This window comes from Symphalangus syndactylus, chromosome 19, assembly GCF_028878055.3.
Source record: "Symphalangus syndactylus isolate Jambi chromosome 19, NHGRI_mSymSyn1-v2.1_pri, whole genome shotgun sequence".
Classification (NCBI taxonomy): Eukaryota; Metazoa; Chordata; class Mammalia; order Primates; family Hylobatidae; genus Symphalangus; species Symphalangus syndactylus.
Genome location: NC_072434.2, coordinates 26,241,739 through 26,262,576, shown reverse-complemented (window position 1 = coordinate 26,262,576; position 20,838 = coordinate 26,241,739). Strand labels below are relative to the sequence as shown.

The 20,838-nt window shown below is 32.9% G+C and overlaps 1 protein-coding gene across 1 annotated transcript in view; it reads left to right on the top strand.

Moving 5' to 3' along the window:
• Positions 1 to 20,838, top strand: part of LOC129458233 (complement factor H) — a 209,050-nt gene that overhangs the window by 90,831 nt on the left and 97,381 nt on the right. The window contains 1 exon segment of the mRNA XM_063613713.1: positions 3,591 to 3,773. Coding sequence (XP_063469783.1) covers positions 3,591 to 3,773 — 183 coding nt within the window.

The following is a 20,838-nucleotide window of genomic DNA, read 5'->3' as shown; positions in this document are numbered from 1 at the left end:
TAGTTCTCAAAGTGTGGTCGCCAAACTGGTAGCATCATCATCTTCTTGGAGATTGTGTGAAGTGAAAATAAAATTCTGTAAGCTCATTCTAGACATAACGGAATCAAAAATCTCAAAATAGAACCCAGAAACTGTTTTACCAACCCCTCCAGGGAATTCTATGCACACTTCTGAGTGGGAAGCATTGCTATAGTCTATTATCACTACACATGGACCTGAAACTCTCTGATGAATTTTGCATTGTTCAGCATAGTATCCTTAATCATTGGCAATTAAATTATCTGAAGTTATTTTTATTATTATAGACTTATTTTCTTTTATTTTTCCACATCTCCAATTTGGATCCTTTGATTAACCATTCTTCTTCTCTTTTAACTTGCATAATTTTCAAAATGTGTTTTTAATTCTTTGCTTATTTGCTAAGAAAATGCCTATTTGTGTTTATTTTTAAGAGGCTAAAATGTATAAGCAGGATGATTGCAAACAAAAATCTGATATCACGTAATCTATTTATGCTGACTTTTTGCGTTTTATAAATTAATGTTAAATAAATAGAACTGGTAATATTTGTTCTGCTCGAACTCAAAGAGAGATGTCCAGGAAAACTTTCATTTACACTGCCTTCCCAGAAGTGAAAAAATAAAGGTCTATCAGTGTTCTAGCGAAGGATGAAGAAAAAATTGAAAACATCAAAGCTTGTACCTTACAAAAAATAGTTTCATGCCTTTTCCTCAATATTACATTTAAATTTATTAAAATCAACAAAATATTTGAGAGATTGTCTACTTATTTTAAATTCATCTTGAAATATATTTGTAACTGTATTAGTTGATTTGCTACTCAAAATGAACACTAGGTGGAACCACTATTTTTTTTCTATTCAGACACTTCCTGTGTGAATCCACCCACAGTACAAAATGCTCATATAGTGTCGAGACAGATGAGTAAATATCCATCTGATGAGAGAGTAAGTTATGAATGTAGGAGCCCTTATGAAATGTTTGGGGAAAAAGAAGTGATGTGTTTAAATGGAAACTGGACAGAACCACCTCAATGCAAAGGTAATTATATTTCTTTTAACATTTTGGGGTAGTATAGCAGGGTTAAAATACGTTGATTTAAATAAAATGAAGTAATTTTTATTAATAGATTTTTCAAATGCAAATAAAATGATTGATGGTGCTTAAAATTCAATTCTTCCTGTGAACAGAACACAAGTAATAGGGTATATGATTTTTGAGAAAGATTTGACCAAATTAAAAGTGTTGGAACCTGAAAAAAAATACTTTTTAAGCATTACAACACTTAGTTCCTTCTCAGGAATACGTGTAATAAAAGAGACATTATGTGCATTTGACAGCCGTAAGTGATGTGCATTCTAAGATATGTAATAGGCAGTTGAAGAGAGATCATAGATTGTGATATAAATGTGGGCATCTTCAGTATATGGATTATATTTAAAGGTGTGTGACTGACTGTATTTATAAAAAGAAGTCTGAGCACATAGTCCTGGGTCATTCTAATATATAGGGATGAAGTAAGCGAAACCAAAAAAGGAAATTGTATCTTACTCACCTTTATGTTTTAAAATTAATGTTTTTCTGTGTTTTTTTTTTCACTATTTCACTTAGACTCTACCTATGTTTTATATTGAAGTGAGTTTTTGCAGACAGCATATAGTTGGGTCTTGTTTACATATCCATTCATCCTTTCATGGCCTGTTAACTGGTGCACTTGGACCGTTTACACTTAAAATAATTATTGACATATAGGACTTAAACCTCTGTCATTTATTTGTTCCTGTCTGTTTCCTCTGGGTTTCAGTCCAACTTCCATATTCCTCCATTCCCTGTAGGGAAAATTATTAAGGAGATTAATTTTGATTCATATGTATTATTTTCCATTGTATCTCTTTGCATAGCTTTTTTCCTCCTTTTAAAAAGTTGTTGCTCTAGCTAATACTGTATACATGTAATAATATATTACTGTCCACTGGTACTGACATTTAAATCTTCAGTTGGAATATGGAAACCTTACTTTCATGTAGATCCATTTATACTCTCCACATTTTAAGTATAAATGCCATTAGTATTTTCTGTACATACATTGAGCACCATATTAAACTCATTAGCTTCAAACATCAAACATAATTGAAAAAACTTATGAGGAAGAAGATATCCTGTTATATTGACTCCTCTTTTTATCCATTATATTGTTCTATTTTTTCAGTATCCTAAAGTCTCAAGCTCTTTTTATCTTTTTTATTTTAATTTGAAGAATTCCTTTAGTTAATCTTTAGGCATAGGTCTGCTGGAGACAAATTCTCTTGGTTTCCCTTTCTCTGAGAATGTCTATGTTTACCCCTTTACTTGTAAAAGATAGTGTCACTGGATATAAAATTTGGAGTTGACAGTTCTTTGAACACTTGAAAACTGTGCCACATGGTTATGATGAAAAACTCACCATCATTGGAAATGTTGATCCCCTCGAGGAAAAGCATAGTTTTTGTCTAGTTGCTTTCAAGGTATTTTTTTCTTTTTTTAAAGTAGTTTTATTTTAATGTGTATTGGTATAAATTCCAATATGTTTATCCTCTTTGGATTTCACTCAGCTTCTTAAATATAAGTTTATGCCTTATGGTCAAAATGGGGAGTTTTCAGGCATCATTTTATTTTTTCATTTTTCCAGCCCAATATCCTTTCTCTTCTTTTTCTGCATCTGCATTATTTGTTGTTGTATTTTTCTGAATGTTTCAGTTCAGTTTTTTGTTTTCAGTCTATTTTCACAGTGGGTAATTTATATTGCTGTATGTTCAAGTTCATGGATTTATTTGTCTGTCAGCTCCCAATGTATTATTAAGTATATTCAGTGTTTTTAAAAAATTTTTGTCATACTTTTCCATTTTATAATTCCTATGGGATTTTTAAAAACCATCATCAATTTTTTTTTTTTTTTTTTTTGGGAGTCTCGCTCTGTCACCCAGGCTGGAGTGCAGTGGCGCGATCTCGGCTCACTGCAAGCTCCGCCTCCCGGGTTCACGCCATTCTCCTGCCTCAGCCTCTCCGAGTAGCTGGGACTACAGGCGCCTGCCACCATGCCCGGCTAATTTTTTGTATTTTTAGTAGAGAAGGGGTTTCACCGTGATCTCGATCTCCTGACCTCGTGATCCGCCCGCCTCGGCCTCCCAAAGTGCTGGGATTACAAGCGTGAGCCACCGCGCCCGGCACCATCATCAATTTCAAAACCCGTGTCCGCTTAGTGTTACTCCAAAGAATGTTGAATATGAAATAAGAAACTTTGTTATAGTTTTCTATGTTTAGCATGTATTCATTAAGACATTTCTTAATCCTGGTCTACTATAAGCTGCAATATTTGTTAATGTTTTATGTGTTCTTTCAGTAGGGAGAAAAGAACTTAAATAAATTACTTTCAGTTTAAAGGGTTAAAATTTCTTCCAGGACTCATTTCTTTTACCAGAAATCACAAAACTGTTGATATTATATAAAGTGCTGTGTTTGTATTTGCCTTATTTGAGCTTGTATTTTGATTTGCTCTCACAATAAATCAAGTGAGGAAATGATGTTTTTTAGATTCTACAGGAAAATGTGGGCCCCCTCCACCTATTGACAATGGAGACATTACTTCATTCCCGTTGTCAGTATATGCTCCAGATTCATCAGTTGAGTACAAATGCCAGGACTTGTATCAACTTGAGGGTAACAAGCGAATAACATGTAGAAATGGACAATGGTCAAAACCTCCAAAATGCTTACGTAAGTACTTTAATATTCACGTGGCTGGAAAAATCAGTGTGATGAGTCTGATATTTCGCTGTTTGTAACAAAATAATCACAGATTATTGAACAACCATTCTGCTGAATGCTTGCCTACCAACTATTGATGTTAGAAAGTAAAGTTTAGACATTTTTCTCTTTAGGGCTGGGCGTGGTGGCTCACACCTGTAATCCCAGCACTTTGGGAGGCCGAGGCGGGCAGATTACGAAGTCAGGAGATTGAGACCATCCTGGCTAACAGGGTGAAACCCCGTCTCTACTAAAAATACAAAATAATAATAATAATAATAATAATAATAACCGGCATGGTGACGGGCACCTGTAGTCCCAGCTAGTCGGGAATCTGAGGCAGGAAAATGGCAGGAACCCGGGAGGCGGAGCTTGCAGTGAGCCGAGATCGCGCCACTGCACTCCAGCTTGGGCGACAGAGCGAGACTCCGTCTCAATAAAAACAACAAAAATAAGTAATTTTTCTCTTTATATTTATATTTTATTTTAAAGCATTTAGCTAACAAATAAAAATATATTTTCATTTTTGACAATATGCTGTTTTGATGTATTTATGCTACAATGATTACCACAAATTAATTAGCACATTCTTCATCACCTATGCTTACCATTGGGTGTAGGTTGGTGTGTGAGTCTGTGTGTGTGTGTTTGTGGTGAGGACACTTAAAATCTGCTTTCTTACCAATTTTCAAATAAACAATACAATATTATTAGCTCTAAATATCACTAGATCTCTATGTTTGATTCCAAGTTCTTATTCATATTATAGCTGAAAGTTTGTACTCTTTGACCAATACCTTAATCAAACAAAAGCAGCAATGATAAGTTCTAAAATGCAGGGATCGTAAAATGACAACTGAGGTAGTGTATCATTGATAATACACCCCTAATTCTCATACATTAAACATAGAACCTCATTTTCACATCGATTACCATTTTAAGTTTATTTAAATCAGTATGATGTTTTTACATAGTCGGTTTGGATCGTGTTTTGAGAAATAGTTCCTGAACCATCATATAACATTCTACTTGAAAACCTGAAAGTCTATGAAGATTTGCTTACTACTTAGTGTTTTATGTTTACTGTGTTTTATTTTCAGATCCGTGTGTAATATCCCGAGAAATTATGGAAAAATATAACATAACATTAAGGTGGATAGCCAAAGATAAACTTTATTCGAGAACAGGTGAATCAATTGAATTTGTGTGTAGATCTGGATATCGTCTTTCACCAAGTTCTCACACATTGCGAACAAGATGTTGGGATGGGAAAATGGAGTATCCATCTTGCGTAAAAAGATAGAATCAATCATAAAATGCACACCTTTATTCAGAACTTTAGTATTAAATCAGATCTCAATTTCATTTTTTAAGTATTGTTTTACTCCTTTTTATTCATAGGTAAAATTTTGGATTAATTTGTGAAAATGTAATTATAATCGGAGACCGGTGGCTCTCTTCTTAAAAGCACCCTATTAAAACTTGGAAAACTAACTGCTGTGTCCAGTTCATAACATTGTTGTGGCAAGAAATTAGATGCAATTTTTCAGACTTTATTTCTGTTCATCACTCTTAAATCTCTCAAAGCTTTCTCCATGGCTTCTGAGGCTCATTGTTTTACAGTAAATGGAAAACATATCATTGTCTCTGATTTCAAAATTATATCACTTTACAAAGATGTAAAAACCAAGTCAAGTCTTAACTCATGTTGATAATGAGATATAAGTAATTACTATTTATCAATACATAAATGCACCAAAAGTGATATCAATACGTAAATTAACCAAAACTGGTGAAATGTAGATACTTCTATAAGATGTCAATCTAGCACACGTGATAATGCAAACTAATCATAAAGAGGAATTAAAACGTAATTGGGTATATAAATATTACAACATAAACATACAAAAAATAAAAATACAGTATCAGTTGTAACATGCTCACTTGCATGCACTCACTTGCAAACACAGAAACACGATACTTTTGCCCTGAATTAATGTTTACAGAAAAAATATTGCCAGGAAATTCAAAACTATAGATAAATGTGTGTGTGTGTGTGTGTGTGTGTATGTATATGTATGCGTGTGTGTGCGTGTGTGTGTTTAGAGATAGTAGGGGTAAAAGTTATGGTTTAATTCTTTTGTATATATGAGCATTCTCTGATTTTTCTACCTTTAACATATATCACTTTTGAAACAAAAGCACAATTTATTTTAAAATAATGATGTCTAACAAGCAAGGCACTGCATGTTGAGAATGGTAAAGATTTCATCAGTAATGATCTTAACATCAAATAGCCTCAACTATTTTTGGAGTGGAAGAGTTTTGGAAATTTCAATAGTAAGGTTCTGAAATGTAATTTTTATATTCATTCTTTTTAATCAGCACTAGTTAGGTAAAATCATTTTTGATTAGGAACATTTTAAACTCATAAAGGAGGTGAAGCCATTATGTGAAAAATAAAGATATCAATAATACAAAACAAATATTATTTAATGATACCTTATTACTTCTTATTGTATAAAATCAGGTGGCTTATATACTCAGGCTGTCCCCTTGTTAGTGATCGTGATTTAGATAAATTGCTTGAGTTGAGGAAAGCCAGATTTCAAAAATCTAAAGGACATTTGTTATAATTAGCAAGTTATGTTGGTAGTAATGTTAACACTTAGGAATATACGTTTATTCCTAAATTGTTTTAGTACATTTGGGCCACTATAAGAAATTACCATAAACTGGCTAGTTTATAAAAAATAGAAATTATTTTCACACAGTTTTAGAGGCTGAGATTTTCCAGCTTAAGATACCAACTGATTTGATGTCTTGTAAGGGCTTGCTCCCTGTTTTGGTGCCTTCCCACTATGGTGCCTTCCTACTATGTCCTTACAATGTGGAAGGGGCAAGGGAGTTCCATGACTCTTCTTTGTAAAAAGACTAATCCAATGTATTAGGGTGGAATCCTCATGACCTAATCACCTAAAAAGTCCTTACTTTCTGATACTATCACCATAGTGATAAGGATGTAACATATAAATTTTGAAGGGGTACTACTATGTAGACCATAGCACAGCAGAGGGATAAACTAATATGTTCCATGTAAATGGAAACCAAAAGAAAGCAGGAGGGCTATACTAACATTAACTAAAATTGAATTTTAAGTCAAATCTGTAAAAAGAAACAAGGAAGGTCATTATACAGTAATAAAGGAGTCAATTCACAAATAGACTATAACTATTGCAAATATATATGCACTCAACATGGCAGCAATGAAACTTATAAAGCGAGCATTAATACATCTAAAGGAAGAAATAGACAACAATGCAGTAATAGTAGGGGACTTCAATACCCCACATTCAACAATGGATAGACAGTCTATACAGAAATCAATAAAAACATTGGACTTGAACTATATGGTAGACCAAATGGACCTATCAGACCTATATAGAACATTCCATTTGACAACAGTAGAATAAACATTCTTCTCAAGCACACAAGCTATAATCTCCAATATAGGTCATATGTTGGGCCACAAACAAGTCTTAAAAATTTTTAAAAAGATTGAAATTACATAAATTTTTTTTTAACATTGTGATATGAAACTAGAAAACAATAGCAGAAGAAATGTTAGGAAATTCACAAATACATGGAAATTAAACAACATGATCCTGAACAACCAATGGGGCAATGAAGAAATTCAAAGGGAAATTTAAAAATACCTTGAGAAAAACAAAAATGGAAAAGCAACATACTAAAAAACACATGGTATGCAACAAAAGCAGTATAAAGGGATGCTTAGAGATATGAATGACTCCATGAAGATCCTAATAAAGCAATAACTTTGTATCTCTGGAAACTAGAAAATGAAGAAAAAAATTAACCCAAAGCTAGTGGAAAGAAAAAAATAGTAAGGCACAGAACAGAAATAAATAAAACAGACTGGAAAAATAATAGAGGATCCACAAAACTAGAAGTTGGCTTTTGAAAATATAAGCAAGATTGAGAAACCTTTAGCTGAACTAAAAAAGAGAGAAGGAACAAATAAATAAAATTAGAAATGAAACAGGAAACATTGTAACTGATAGCACAGAAATACAAAAAACCAGAAGAGATCACTATGAACAGTTACATGCCAACATATAACTGTTGGATAACCTAATGGAAACAGACACATTCATAGACATCTACAACCTACCAAGATTACTGAAACATAACGAAATACAAAATTAATACAAAACAGTAATGAGTAAGAAAAATGAACAAGTAATAAAAAGTCTCTCATCAAAAAAAAAAAAAAAAAACTAGTGGCTTCATGACGGATGGAATCCTACCAAACATTTAAAGAATCAACACGAATACTTCTCAAATTCTGTCAAAAATTTAAGAGTGAACTCTCAGTTTTATTATATGAGGTCAAAAATCACACTGACACCAAAGCCACACATGGACACTACAAAAAACAATTATAGGTCAATATTCTTCATGAATATAGAGGCAAAAATGCTCGACAAAATACTTGCAAAGTGAACACAACATATTAAATCATTCGCCATAATGAAAGGGGGTGTATATCTGGGATGTAAAGATAGCATACATACACCAATCACTGTTCCACACCGAATTAAAAGAATGAAAAACAAAAATTGTATATTCATCTCAATAGATACAGAAAAAGCATTTAACAAAATCAACATCCTTTCATGACAAAAAGTCTCAACAAATTAGCCATAAAAGAAATTACCCCAAGACCATAAAGGCTACATATCACAAGCTCACATTTAACATTATACTCAAGAAAGAAAAGTAGAAACATTTTTATCTATGATAAGAAAAAAAAAAAAACGATGAGGCTCACTCTCACCACTTCTGTTCAACATAGTGCTGGAAATCCTGGCTAGAGCTATTGAGCATGGAAATCGGAAAAGAAGACAGTTGTCTCTGTTTGCAGATGACATGATCTCACTATATACATGGAAAACCCAAGGACTTCACCAAACCTTGCTAAAAGTAATAACCAATTCAGTAAAGTTGCAGGGTACAAGATCTTCAGACAGAGCCAGTTACATTTCTATACACTAACAGCAAACTATTGAAATAAGAAATTGAAAACAAACATCCAATTTACAATAGCATCCAAAATAATAAAATACTTGAGACTAAATTAAAGCAAGGAGATGAGAGTTCTGCACTCTGAATACTACAAAATATTGATGAAAGAAATTGAAGAAAACACAAATAAATGAAAAGATGTCCTGTCTTCAAGGATCAAAAGAATCAACATTATAAAATTGTCTCCAATACCTAAAACTCCAGATTCCATGCAATATTGTCAATATTCTAAACACATTTTTTGCAGAAATGGAAAAAAAAATCTAAAATTAATATAGAACAAGAGACACCAAATAGCTAAAGCAGTCTTACAAGACAAAAAAGGAAGAGACAGCACACTATCATGCTCTCTGGTTTCAAATTACACTACAAATCTATAATAATCAGAACAGTTTAGTCCTGACACAAAAAAGATACATAGACAGAATTAAAAGCTCCTAAATAAAATCATGCATATATAAAGGCACTTCCAAATATTCATGGAAAATTCAATTAAAATAAGACAATTTTTAAAATACACTGTATTTCTTAACATAAGTTCCATCAAGTTCAACACACTTTTGAAAACAGTGATACAAGCCATTTAGTCCATCCCTAAAGACTCGATGGTTCTGGGAATATAGCCATGTTACCCAGTCTTTTTCACGTAATTAACTGAAACAATGGGTACCCTTTGTAAGATTTTTTAAAATTAGGCAAAAGAAAGAAGTCAGGAGAAGGCAAATCAGGACTGTAATGTAGGAATGCTCAAAGATTTCCCATAAAAATTCTCACAAAATTGTTTTTATTTGTTGAGAGGAATGGGCAGGAGCATTGTTCTGGTGGAGGAGGACTCTCTGATGAAGTTTTCCTGGGCATTTTTCTGCTAAAGCTTTGAAAACTTTCTCAAAACATTCTCTCTTTGGCCTTCCAGAACTCTACTAGTAAAATGCCTTGGCCATCTCACAAACTGTTGCCATGATGTTTTCTCCTGACTGGCCTGCTTTTGCTTTCATTGGACCACTTCCACCTTTGCTATGCCATTGCTTTGATTATGGTTTGTATTCAGGATCATACTGATAAACTCATGTTTCAGCTCTTGTTACAAATCTTTGAAGAAATGTTTCAGGTTCTTGTTCCCACTTGTATAATACACTTTCCGTTAAAAACTATTCTCTTGTTGGCCGGGCGCCGTGGCTCATGCCTGTAATCCCAGCACTTTGGGAGGCCGAAGCATGTGGATCATGAGGTCAGGAGATCAAGACTATCCTGGCTAAGACGGTGAAACCCCGTCTCTACTAAAAATGAAAAAATTCTGCGGGCAAGGTGGTGGGGGCCTGTAGTCCCAGCTACTGGGGAGGCTGAGGCAGGAGAATGGCCTGAACCCGGCAGGCAGAGCTTCCAGTGAACTGAGATTGCCCCACAGCACTCCAGCCTGGGCAACAGAGCCAGACACAAGTCTTCAAAAAAAAACACACTCTTCTCTTGTCTACTACACCTCATCTGGATGCAATGGTCTTGGCTTTCATCGAATGGAAATTTTGCTTTAACATTAATTTTTCCATCGGAATTTGTAAGGTGAACTAATTATGGTGTTGACTATTGATTCTGCTTTTAGTCATCAGTCGTCTTTAATCCAGGTATGAGCAAAATTATTTTTTTCTCACAAATTAGTGTGGCCAATCTGCCGCTGTGGGCTTCATCCTTAACATTGTCTTGTCTCTGCCGAAAACGAGTTATCTGTTTGTAAATGGCTGATTTCTTTTGGGGTGTTGTCCCCCAAAATTTTTCAATAATTTCAGTGACGCTCCATGACAAGTGTTGGTTAGGATGTGGAAAAAAGGAAACACTTGTACATTATGGGTGGGAATGTAGATTGTTACAGCCATTGTGGAAAACTGTATGGAGGTTCCTCAAAATATTAAACATAGAACTATTGTATGATTCAGCAATTCCACTTCTGGGTGTATAAACAAAGAAAACGAAATCAGTATGTCTAAGAAATATCTGCATTCTCCTGTTTTTTGCAGTATTGTTCACAATAGCTATGATATGGAAACAACCTATGTTTCTGTCAAAGATGATTGAATAAAGAAAATGTGGTGCATATATACAGTGGAACACATTAAATTCTGCCTTTAAAAAGAAGGCAAATCTGCCTTTTTTAACAGCATTGACAAACATGGCAGATATTAAGTAAGTGGAGTAAACCAGACACAGAAAGACAAATACTGCATGATGTCATTTATATTTGGAATCTAACACCTGAGCTCATAGATATGGAGAGTAGAAGTATAGTTACCAGGGGTTGCACAGTGGGAGAAATGGAGAGATGTCAGTTAGAGGATGCAAGTTATAAGACGAATAATTTCTGGAGACCTAGTGTAAAGCATGGGTGACTATAGTTATTAATAATATATTATATACTTGAAATTACAAAGACAATAGTTCTCAAGTGTTCTGATGTCATTCATACACACAAAAGGTAACAAGGTGAGATATTGGATATTTGATTAGCTTCATTATGATAATCATTTTAAAATGTTATGTATATCAAAATAATATGTTGTATAACATGAATATAAAAGTTTGTATTTGTCAATGATGCTTTTATAGAGGTGAAAATATTGATTACATTAATCAATAAAAATGGAAGTTAATGGACCAAAATATTACTTCTAGGTTTTGAAATATAAATATGTCTTTTTGTAAAAAGAGAAAGGTTTTCTGTTTGTTGTAGTTGTTTGTATCACCTTGGAGTCATGTATTTTGATTTATTCAATCTGGATATCTCTGGAAACTGGCTCCTCATTGCTTCTCATGTGTCCTAATTTTATTTGAGCATTTCTCTCTTTTTTTTTCAGCATAGCATGTTCTAAGTTCACTTTATATTTCCTCTGCCCAACATTCAAAATCATACACCTTTCCCAGAAAGTCTGATTATTTTTAAAGCAGAATAAAATTTAGAACTCAAGGACCATGAAGTATTGGTAATAGATGGGAATGTCCAATACTTTGGAAATATAATTATTTTCAGGGATTTTTGGTGGTAAAATCTTTGAAACATAAATAAAATATAAAAGTTTGTTGTTCTCACTGGATTTTGCAATTCAAATTTAACAATACATCTGTGAAAACAACTTTAGTATATATATTTTTTCATTTTTGTGAGTATGTGGTACGTCTATGTATGTATGAGGTACATAAAATATTTTGTTACAAGCATGCAAGGTGTAATAATCACATCAGGGTCAATGAGGTATTCATCATATCTAGCATTTATCGTTTCTTTGTGTTACAAACAATCCAATTGTACCTTTTATTTTAAAACGTGCAATAAATTACTCTTGATTATAGTCACCCTGTTGTGCTATCAAATGCTAGATCTTATTTTTTCTCTCTATGTGTTTATACTCATTAAATATATCCTTGTTTCATTTGTCTTTACTGACTGATTCATGAAAATGTCAAAATTGTAATGAAACGTTGCTATTAGTAGTTAAACTACTAAGTGAAAATTAAAATTTCTTTGTGTTTATTTTGCCCCTAGATAGTTGACTCTGAGTGTTAATCTTCTTTTCAAAAATGACTTAAAATACTTCTTATCTCTGGTTCACCCTATTACCAAATCCATAGAGTTGCATAGTAATTTTCACTTGTTTTCTTTATTCTTAGATTTTGCTTCTTTTTTCTTTCTTATGCACTAACAATAAACTGTCTGAAAAAGAAATTTAAAAATCTATTCCTTTTCTGATAATATCAAAAAATAAAATTAGGAGTAAATTTAACCAAGGATGTCAAAAATCTATATATTATAAACAATAAAATATTGATGAAACAAATTGAAGAAGACACACATAAACAGAAAAATAGCCCATGTTCGTGGACTGCAAGATTTAATATGGTTAAAATGTTCATATTACACAAAAAGATGTAAGGATTCAATGCAGTCCCCATCAAAATTCTAATGTAATTTTTCACAGAAAAATGCAAAACAGTTCAAAAATATGTATGAAATGACAAGAGATCCAGAAGGTCGAAGTAGTTTTAATTAAAAAGAACAAAGCTGGAGGCATCACACTTCTAAATTTTGAATTATGATATAATGCTATCATAGTCAAGATAACATGACATTGGCATAAAACAAGACATATCCACCAATAAAACAGAATAGAATTCAATATATTTTCAATAAAGATGACAAGAACTCACAATGAGAAAATAATAGTCTCTTCAATACATCTTGCTGGGAAAATCGTATATTCACATATAGAAGAATGAAATTGATCCCTTGTTTCACACTATATAAAACTATCTACTCAGAATATGTGTAAGACTGACATGTAAAGCTTGAAACAATAAAACTGCTAGAGGAAAATAAAGGAGAAAAAAATCCATGACATTGGTCTGGGCTATGATTTCTTGGATCGGTTCCCCAAGCATAGGCAACAAAAGGAAAAATACATTGTATTACATCAAACTAAAAAGCTTCTGCACAGCAAATTAAACAATTCCCAGAGTGAAGAGACAACTCATGAGTTGAAAAAATATTTGCAAACCATATATCTGATAAAGGGTTAATATTCAAAATATATAAGGAACTCAACTCAATGGCTAATAAAAAGGAGTTAACCAATTTAAAAATAGGCAATGTACCTGAATAGACATTTCTCAAAAGAAGACGTACAAATGGCCAGCAAGTATTATTATCAACAGTACAAAAAAAAACAAGTGCTATCAAACGTGGAGGAAAGGACACACTTGCACATTGTTGATGGAAATGCATATTAGTACAGCCATTATGGAAAACAGTATACAGTTTGTCAGAAATGAAAAACAGAACATATAATCAATCCAGTAATCCCACTACTGAATATATGTACAAAGAAAATGGAATCAGTATGTCAAAGAGTTATCTGCATTCCCATGTTCATTACAGCATTATTTATAATAGCCAAAATATGGAATCAGCTTAAGTATCCATTACAGATGAATAGATAAAGAAAATGTGGTCTATATACACAATGTAATACTATTCAGCCTTGAAAAAAGGAAATCCTGTATTTTCAAGATCATAGAATAAACAGGGAGGACATTAAGTTAGGTGGAATAAGACAGACAAAACCACGATTGCACTTATACGTGGAATCCAAAAACGTTGGACTCGTAGAAATAGTAGAATGGTGGTTACCAGGACTAGAGGGCGAATGAGGGTGAAGACATGTTGGTCAAAAGATAAAAAATTTCAGTTAGCTGGGAGAAATAAATAAAAATATCTGTTGTAAAATATGGTGACTTTAGCTAATAATAATATGTTGTATTCTTGAAAACTACTCAGTGTAGATTTTAAGCAGTCTCACCACACAACAAAATGAGAAGTATGTGAAGTAAAGCATATATTTATTAGTTTGATTTAGCCATTATCTAATGTATACATATTTCAACACAATATGTTTTACATAATAAATATATGCAATTTTATTTGCCAATAAAAAATAAATGAAAATATTTACAAAAATAGAAAATGTGGTATAGATACACAGTAGAATACTATACAAACTAAAAAGAAGACAATTTTGTCAATAGTGAAAACGTGGATGAATCTAGTGGATATTATGCTAACTAAAACAAACTCAACACAAAGACAAATCCTGCATGATCTTATTGATATGTGGAATCTAAAAAATTCAAATTTACAGAAGGTAAGAGTGGAGTGGTGGTTACCAGAGGCTGAAGGGATGGCGGTGGTTCTAGGGAGGTGTTGGTCAAAGGGTATAAAATTTCAGTTAGACTACAGGAATACATTTTACTATCTATTTCACAGCATGGTGATCACACGTAATAATAGTGATAATATTATATATTTCAATATTGCTGTGAGTACATATATTCTATTTAATATATTTAAGCCTAACCTTTCTAACTACTACAGAAAGAGAAGCTAAACGTTTGTTGTATGCTTATCTTACAAGAAATAAGTTCATTTGACATTCATGTAATTAATCTTTGTTTTATTGATTTTCAGATTAACAAAGACCTTATCTGAATACTCTTTACAACTTTTATGTAAGTCTAAAATTATTCCATAAGAAAAATTTTATGTAAAAATAGATAAAAGTATGAAGCATGTTTCAGTTTGGGTATTTCACTTCGTATTTACTGAATATTGAAAAAATTAAAATAGTACCAACTAATACATACAGTCATATAACCTCCTAAAAATCCGCTGAGGAACCTACTTACATTTGTGTGTCGTTTTGGATAGTCAAGATTTTTTGCTATGCTATACTTTAAAAAGTAATTAATGAGGGGCTGACTCTTTTTCTGTTAATAGCACACTTAACAATATTAGTGGATTCCTGGTGTTCTTCACTAAGCTCCGTGGTAAGTAATTTCTGATTATATTTTATGCAAAGAACTTTGAAAACACCTTGTGCTACATTTTAAAGTTTATTATTATCCATATTTCTGACCAATCACAGATGTTGCAAAAGGTTGGGACACTTGGAAAAATAAAATTATTTTCAAAAATATTTATTTCTCTTTTTTACAGAATTTCAAAAACAACCATGTTTAAAATACTAACAATAGTTTTGAGAATTACAATACTTTTATAAAGTTTTAACAAACACTACTTACAGATAGAGTAAAATTTCATTATAACTGAAAATGTTTTCATTAACCTGTTATACTTGGCTAAATGTCATTATTCAACTAAAATTCCACCTCTCTTCAACATTTCCATATATATTTTCCTGAAGATTTTTATCTTATATTTTTCAGTTACTTTAAAGTTGTGGAGGAGGTTTTGCTTATTTTACTATATTTATTATATGGTTTGTCTTTATCATTATTGATAGATCTTTTTCTCCTAAATATGGGCCATATTTTCTGCTTCTCTAGTAGTGTTTTATTCTACTGTGGGCAATGCCAATAACACATTGTGATGACAGCCATGGAATATAAAGTTACCTATGAGTTTGTCATATATGATATTTATGGTATTGGGGTACTTTTCTTCTATATATATGTTTTTAAATTTTTATGTGCACATCATAGGTGTACAGTAGGTGTATGTATTGATGGAGTACTTAGAATATTTTGATACAGGCACACAATGTGAAATAAGCACATCATGGAGAATGGGGTATACAAGCCCTCAAGTATTTATCCTTTGAGTTCCAACAATCCAATAATACTGTATAAGTTATTTTGAAATGTACAAGTAAGTTATCATTGACGACAGCCAACCAATTGTGCTATCAAATAGATGGACTTATTTATTTTTTCTGGTTTTTTTTTGGTACACATTGACCATCCCCATCTCCCCTCTAGTCCTATACCACCCTTCACAGTCTCTAGAAAGTATCCTTCAACTTCTTCAATAAATAAATACATAAATAATTTTTATACCTTTATGTTATTGTTCACTGATTTGTTTTCTCCTCGACAGTCATATATTTTCTATATTAACTATCTTTTTCAATGCAGGCCTTGCATATTAAAGAACTATATCATAACATTAGCAGTGGAACCACATGGCTCAAAAATCATGGACAATCAAGGATGTGTGGCCGTTAATGAGGAATACAAATTTTGTAATTATCCAAAACTTTATAATATTTCAACAAATGTAATGGAGGGTAATACTGGAAATCCAATTATCAATTTATGAGACTATCTTTTCCCTCAGCCTCTCTTCTCAAAGCTATGCCACTTTATTTGATTCTAGGTAAAGAGCTTTGGGTTTTACAGTATTATCTATCACATGATTTGCTAGTTTTATTTGTTGTGCAAACTCAATCTTAATCTGTGCCAAAATGGAAAAAAAAGGGAATTTCTCCTGTTATTCCCTGTGTTAACTGAACTGATACAAGTACATTTTTCAAATAAAGATTAAATAGATTAAAGTAGAATGCAAAGAAGAAAAGTAGTACTATTTTGAAATGACTGGAATTAGAGAAGCACATGTGCTATACTTTCTTACTTTCTTAAAAGCACTATAAAAAAAGCATGATGACAAATTCTTCCTTATCTGATATTTCAGTGGAAAACTTGTCTCCTCCAATGAACTCTTTGTAAGAGTAAACTTGAGCAAAATGTCTTGTAAATTTGGGTCGCACCTATATTTCTTAAAGGAGAAAGTAACTCATTGGGTTACTTTCAACGTCTTGGGTAGAGAGAAACTTCTTTGTGTATTCAGTAGCATTGGCTCAACTGCATCCCGCCAAAATTCATTTGTTAAAGTCCAAACTCCCAATACCTAAGAATCTGACTGGATGTGGAGAAGGAGTACTTAAAGACGTAATTAAGTTAAAGGTCAATGATTCAGGTGGGCCCTACTCCAATGTAACTGGTGTCTGTATAAGAAGAGACAATAAGGACACACCATATAGAGAAAGACCACGCAAGGCATAGAGAGAATACAACAATTTACAAGGCAAAGGAAGAGGCCTCAGAAGAATCCAAACCAACTGACAGCTCTATCTCAAACTATTAGCCTCCAGAACTGTGAGAAAATGAATTTCTATGAAACCTGTAGTATTTTGTTATGGTAGCTCTAGCAGATGCATACAATGATATTTACACAATTTATTAAAAGAACATTAATAACTAAAAATAATTTTTTACTTTTTACTCATAGATAGATAGATAGATAGATAGATAGATAGATAGATAGATAGATAGATAGATGTATCCACCACACAGATTTTAGAGGATATTCATCAGAATTTGGTAATCATATCTTGGCTGTATTGTCCTTGCTGATTTTTGTCTTGTTGAATACTTTATATATATCTGTATTCATCTATATTCAGAATATAGTAAATCAAATCTAAAAAATATTTTTCATATCATTAATGTAGGACATACTTTGTGAATTGCTTATGCTAATAAAATTTTTTTTAATGGTAGTTGATACTTCAGTTCTGAACAATAAAATCAGCACACCAATTCTTTTGGAAGCCACACTATTTGAAAGATAAACTTGACAGAAAATTTGTAATTGTAACCTATTATAATGTTCATTGAATTTGTATTGGCCATTATTTCTTCCATCAAGTCGTAAGTTATTTATACTTATTTAGAAATAGGTTGTCAAGAAAATTATTTTTAATTATGAATATCCTTTCAGAATTGTATAAATTTTATATTCATCTGCTAGAGTTGCCATAACAAAGTGTCAAGGGTGGTAATTAGTATTGTGGAGCAGGGTTACTTTTAAATCCCTTTTAAACTGATCATTACAGTACCAAATGCATTAGAATTGATTGCCATTGTACTTCTTTGGGATGCTCAAACTTGTTTCAAATCTCACTAAGAAGCTGGCTTCTGTGTATATTTCATGTGCCCCCATTAAGCTTTGGCATAACAAAAGAGCCCATGCTTTCCTTGACTTTTCCTACTACCGACTAAGTTTCAATAATTTCTGTATGAAATTCCAGTGCCTTTTAGTGGGAAAAACGATTTTTAGAAACAAACCTACACTATGAAAAACTCACTTCAGTTTCGAAATTATCATTGACTAAGAAAAATAATTGTTGGCCGGGCGGGGTGGCTCATATCTTCATCCCAGCACTTTGCAGGGCCAATGCACGCAGATCACTTGAGGCCAGGAGTTGGCCAACATGAAGAAATGCTGTCTCTACTAAAAATTCAAAAAATTAGCCGGATGTGGCGGCACAAACCTGTAATTCCAGCTTCTCAGGAGACTGAGGCAGGAGAATCACTTGAACCCGGCAGGCGGAGGTTGAAGTGAGCCGAGATAGTGCCACTGCACTCTAGCTTTGGCGACAGAGCAAGACTGTTAAAAATAAAAATAAAAATAAAGAAAAAAGAAAGATTGAAATGATTTCCTTTAGTTTATGTCCCTTTCTACCTCGGACTAAATATATTGCAATCATAAGAAAATGTAAGAGTATCTCAGGAGGTTACACAGGGCAGGGAAGATTAGATTTTCCAATACGGAGGAGACACTCAGCAGAAAACTGTGCATCCATGCTTGAGGGACTGGGTCAGAGAAGCTGTCATGCGTCACCCAACAAGCCTCTGGAGCCAGTTCTGTAACTAGCAAACGCTTCCCTTAAAAGTAAAGATGTCACTTCTCTGAACTTAGTCTTCTCATCTGCACGCTAAAGCTGTTGTGCAACTAGCCTCTTTCTAGTTCTCTCTGATTTATGATGATTCAAACTTAATTTTTCTTTAATTATATTCTTAAGTTTTCATGACAAATAGGATGTAAATACGGTTTTCTATCACTTGTTCCATAATTATAGAGGAAAGATAAATGATATGCTATTTAAATTGTGGTGGCGTTCAAGATTCTATAGGTATATATACCTATAGAAAGTAAGAATATATACATATTTGTACATTCGTCTATGCACCTATTTTTTATGTCAATAATATGTCTCATCTGATACATGAATTCTAACTATGGTAAGAATGCATGCCATCGAATACAAACAAAATGCCATAAAACTAAACAAAATGTTTTATATCTGGAGATAATTTGCTACATCTCAGATTTTTTATGTTACAGTCATATTTCTTGTCTCTCTTTTCCAAAAAACAATCATTGCTAATGTGTGCACCCCGAACTGATAGCTTGAGCTTAACTTGGTATAGTTGCAGATAAGCTCAGTTTAAATTAATGCTGATAAAACCTCCAGAATTGCTGAAGAGACCATACTATGTTAGTAGAAGCAGAGAAAGTGAAATGAGGTTCTTGTCCTGTTAGCTGACTTGAGATCCATTAAAGATTTTAAGTGGAGAAATAAAATGACCAGATGAAAGGTCATTAATTTATACACAGGAAAATAGATTACAAAGATGAGAGGTCAGGATCAGGAAACTAGTTATGATTGCTGTAATCCCAGAAGAAAATGGTTGAGAGATGATGTTTATTAAAGGTTATTGCTAGGGTTTTTTTGCACCTGTTGTGTTTGTGTGTTTGTTTGTTTTGACAGAAAAGAATTGAGTGAAAGGGAACTCCACAATTGCAGAAGTTCAGTTATTATTGAGAGAGGTAATGAGAATGATTGAGATGAATTTTCCCCCAAAAATGTTCTGTCAATAATTACTATGTTACAAATAAATAGAGCATGGAATATTTTTATAGCTGACTCAGAGAAAATAGCTATTACAGCAAACCTATGTCTATATTGAAATTCATAAATACATTCAAAGAATATTACTCTATACCATTTATCTCAAGAGAACTAATCTTCAAAGCAAAAGAAATCAGCAACATGTTTTTAATTAAAATTTTAACTTCCTTCAAAAATGTCTTTTTGACCAGGCGCGGTGGCTCATGCCTGTAACCCCAGCACTTTGGGAGGCCGAGGAGGGCAGATCACGAGGTCAGGAGATCGAGACCATCCTGGCTAACACGGTGGAACCCCGTCTCTACTAAAAAATATACAAAAAATATTAGCTGGGGGTGGTGGCAGATGCCTGTAGTCCCAGCTACTCGGGAGGATGAGGCAGGAGAATTGCATTAATCCAGGAGGCAGAGCTTGCAGTGAGCAGAGATTGAGCCACTGCACTCCAGCCTGGGTGACTGAGCAAGACTCTCTCAAAAAAAAAAGTCTTTTTTATTGATCTGTTAAGAACAGATAAATCATTCATGAGGCATTCGAGTCAAAAAAGAATTTTTATTTTTTTGTTGGCAGATTTACCTAGTGGAAAAAACATTTGTGTTTAGCTTTAAAGGTAAATTAAGTGGAGGAAAATGAAGATTTTCATAAATAACCCTAATATTAATAGACAATGGTGGCACTGAGAAGAACATCTGTCTCTTTTTAGGCTTCATGAGGAAATGATGTTTTTCAGTGTCAACAAATTAATCTCAACTGTGTGGTTTGTCCACCAAATATCACATCTGTAATAATATACCATACTTGGCCTACCACATTTTAAAATGATTGGTTTCCAACTATCATGGCGT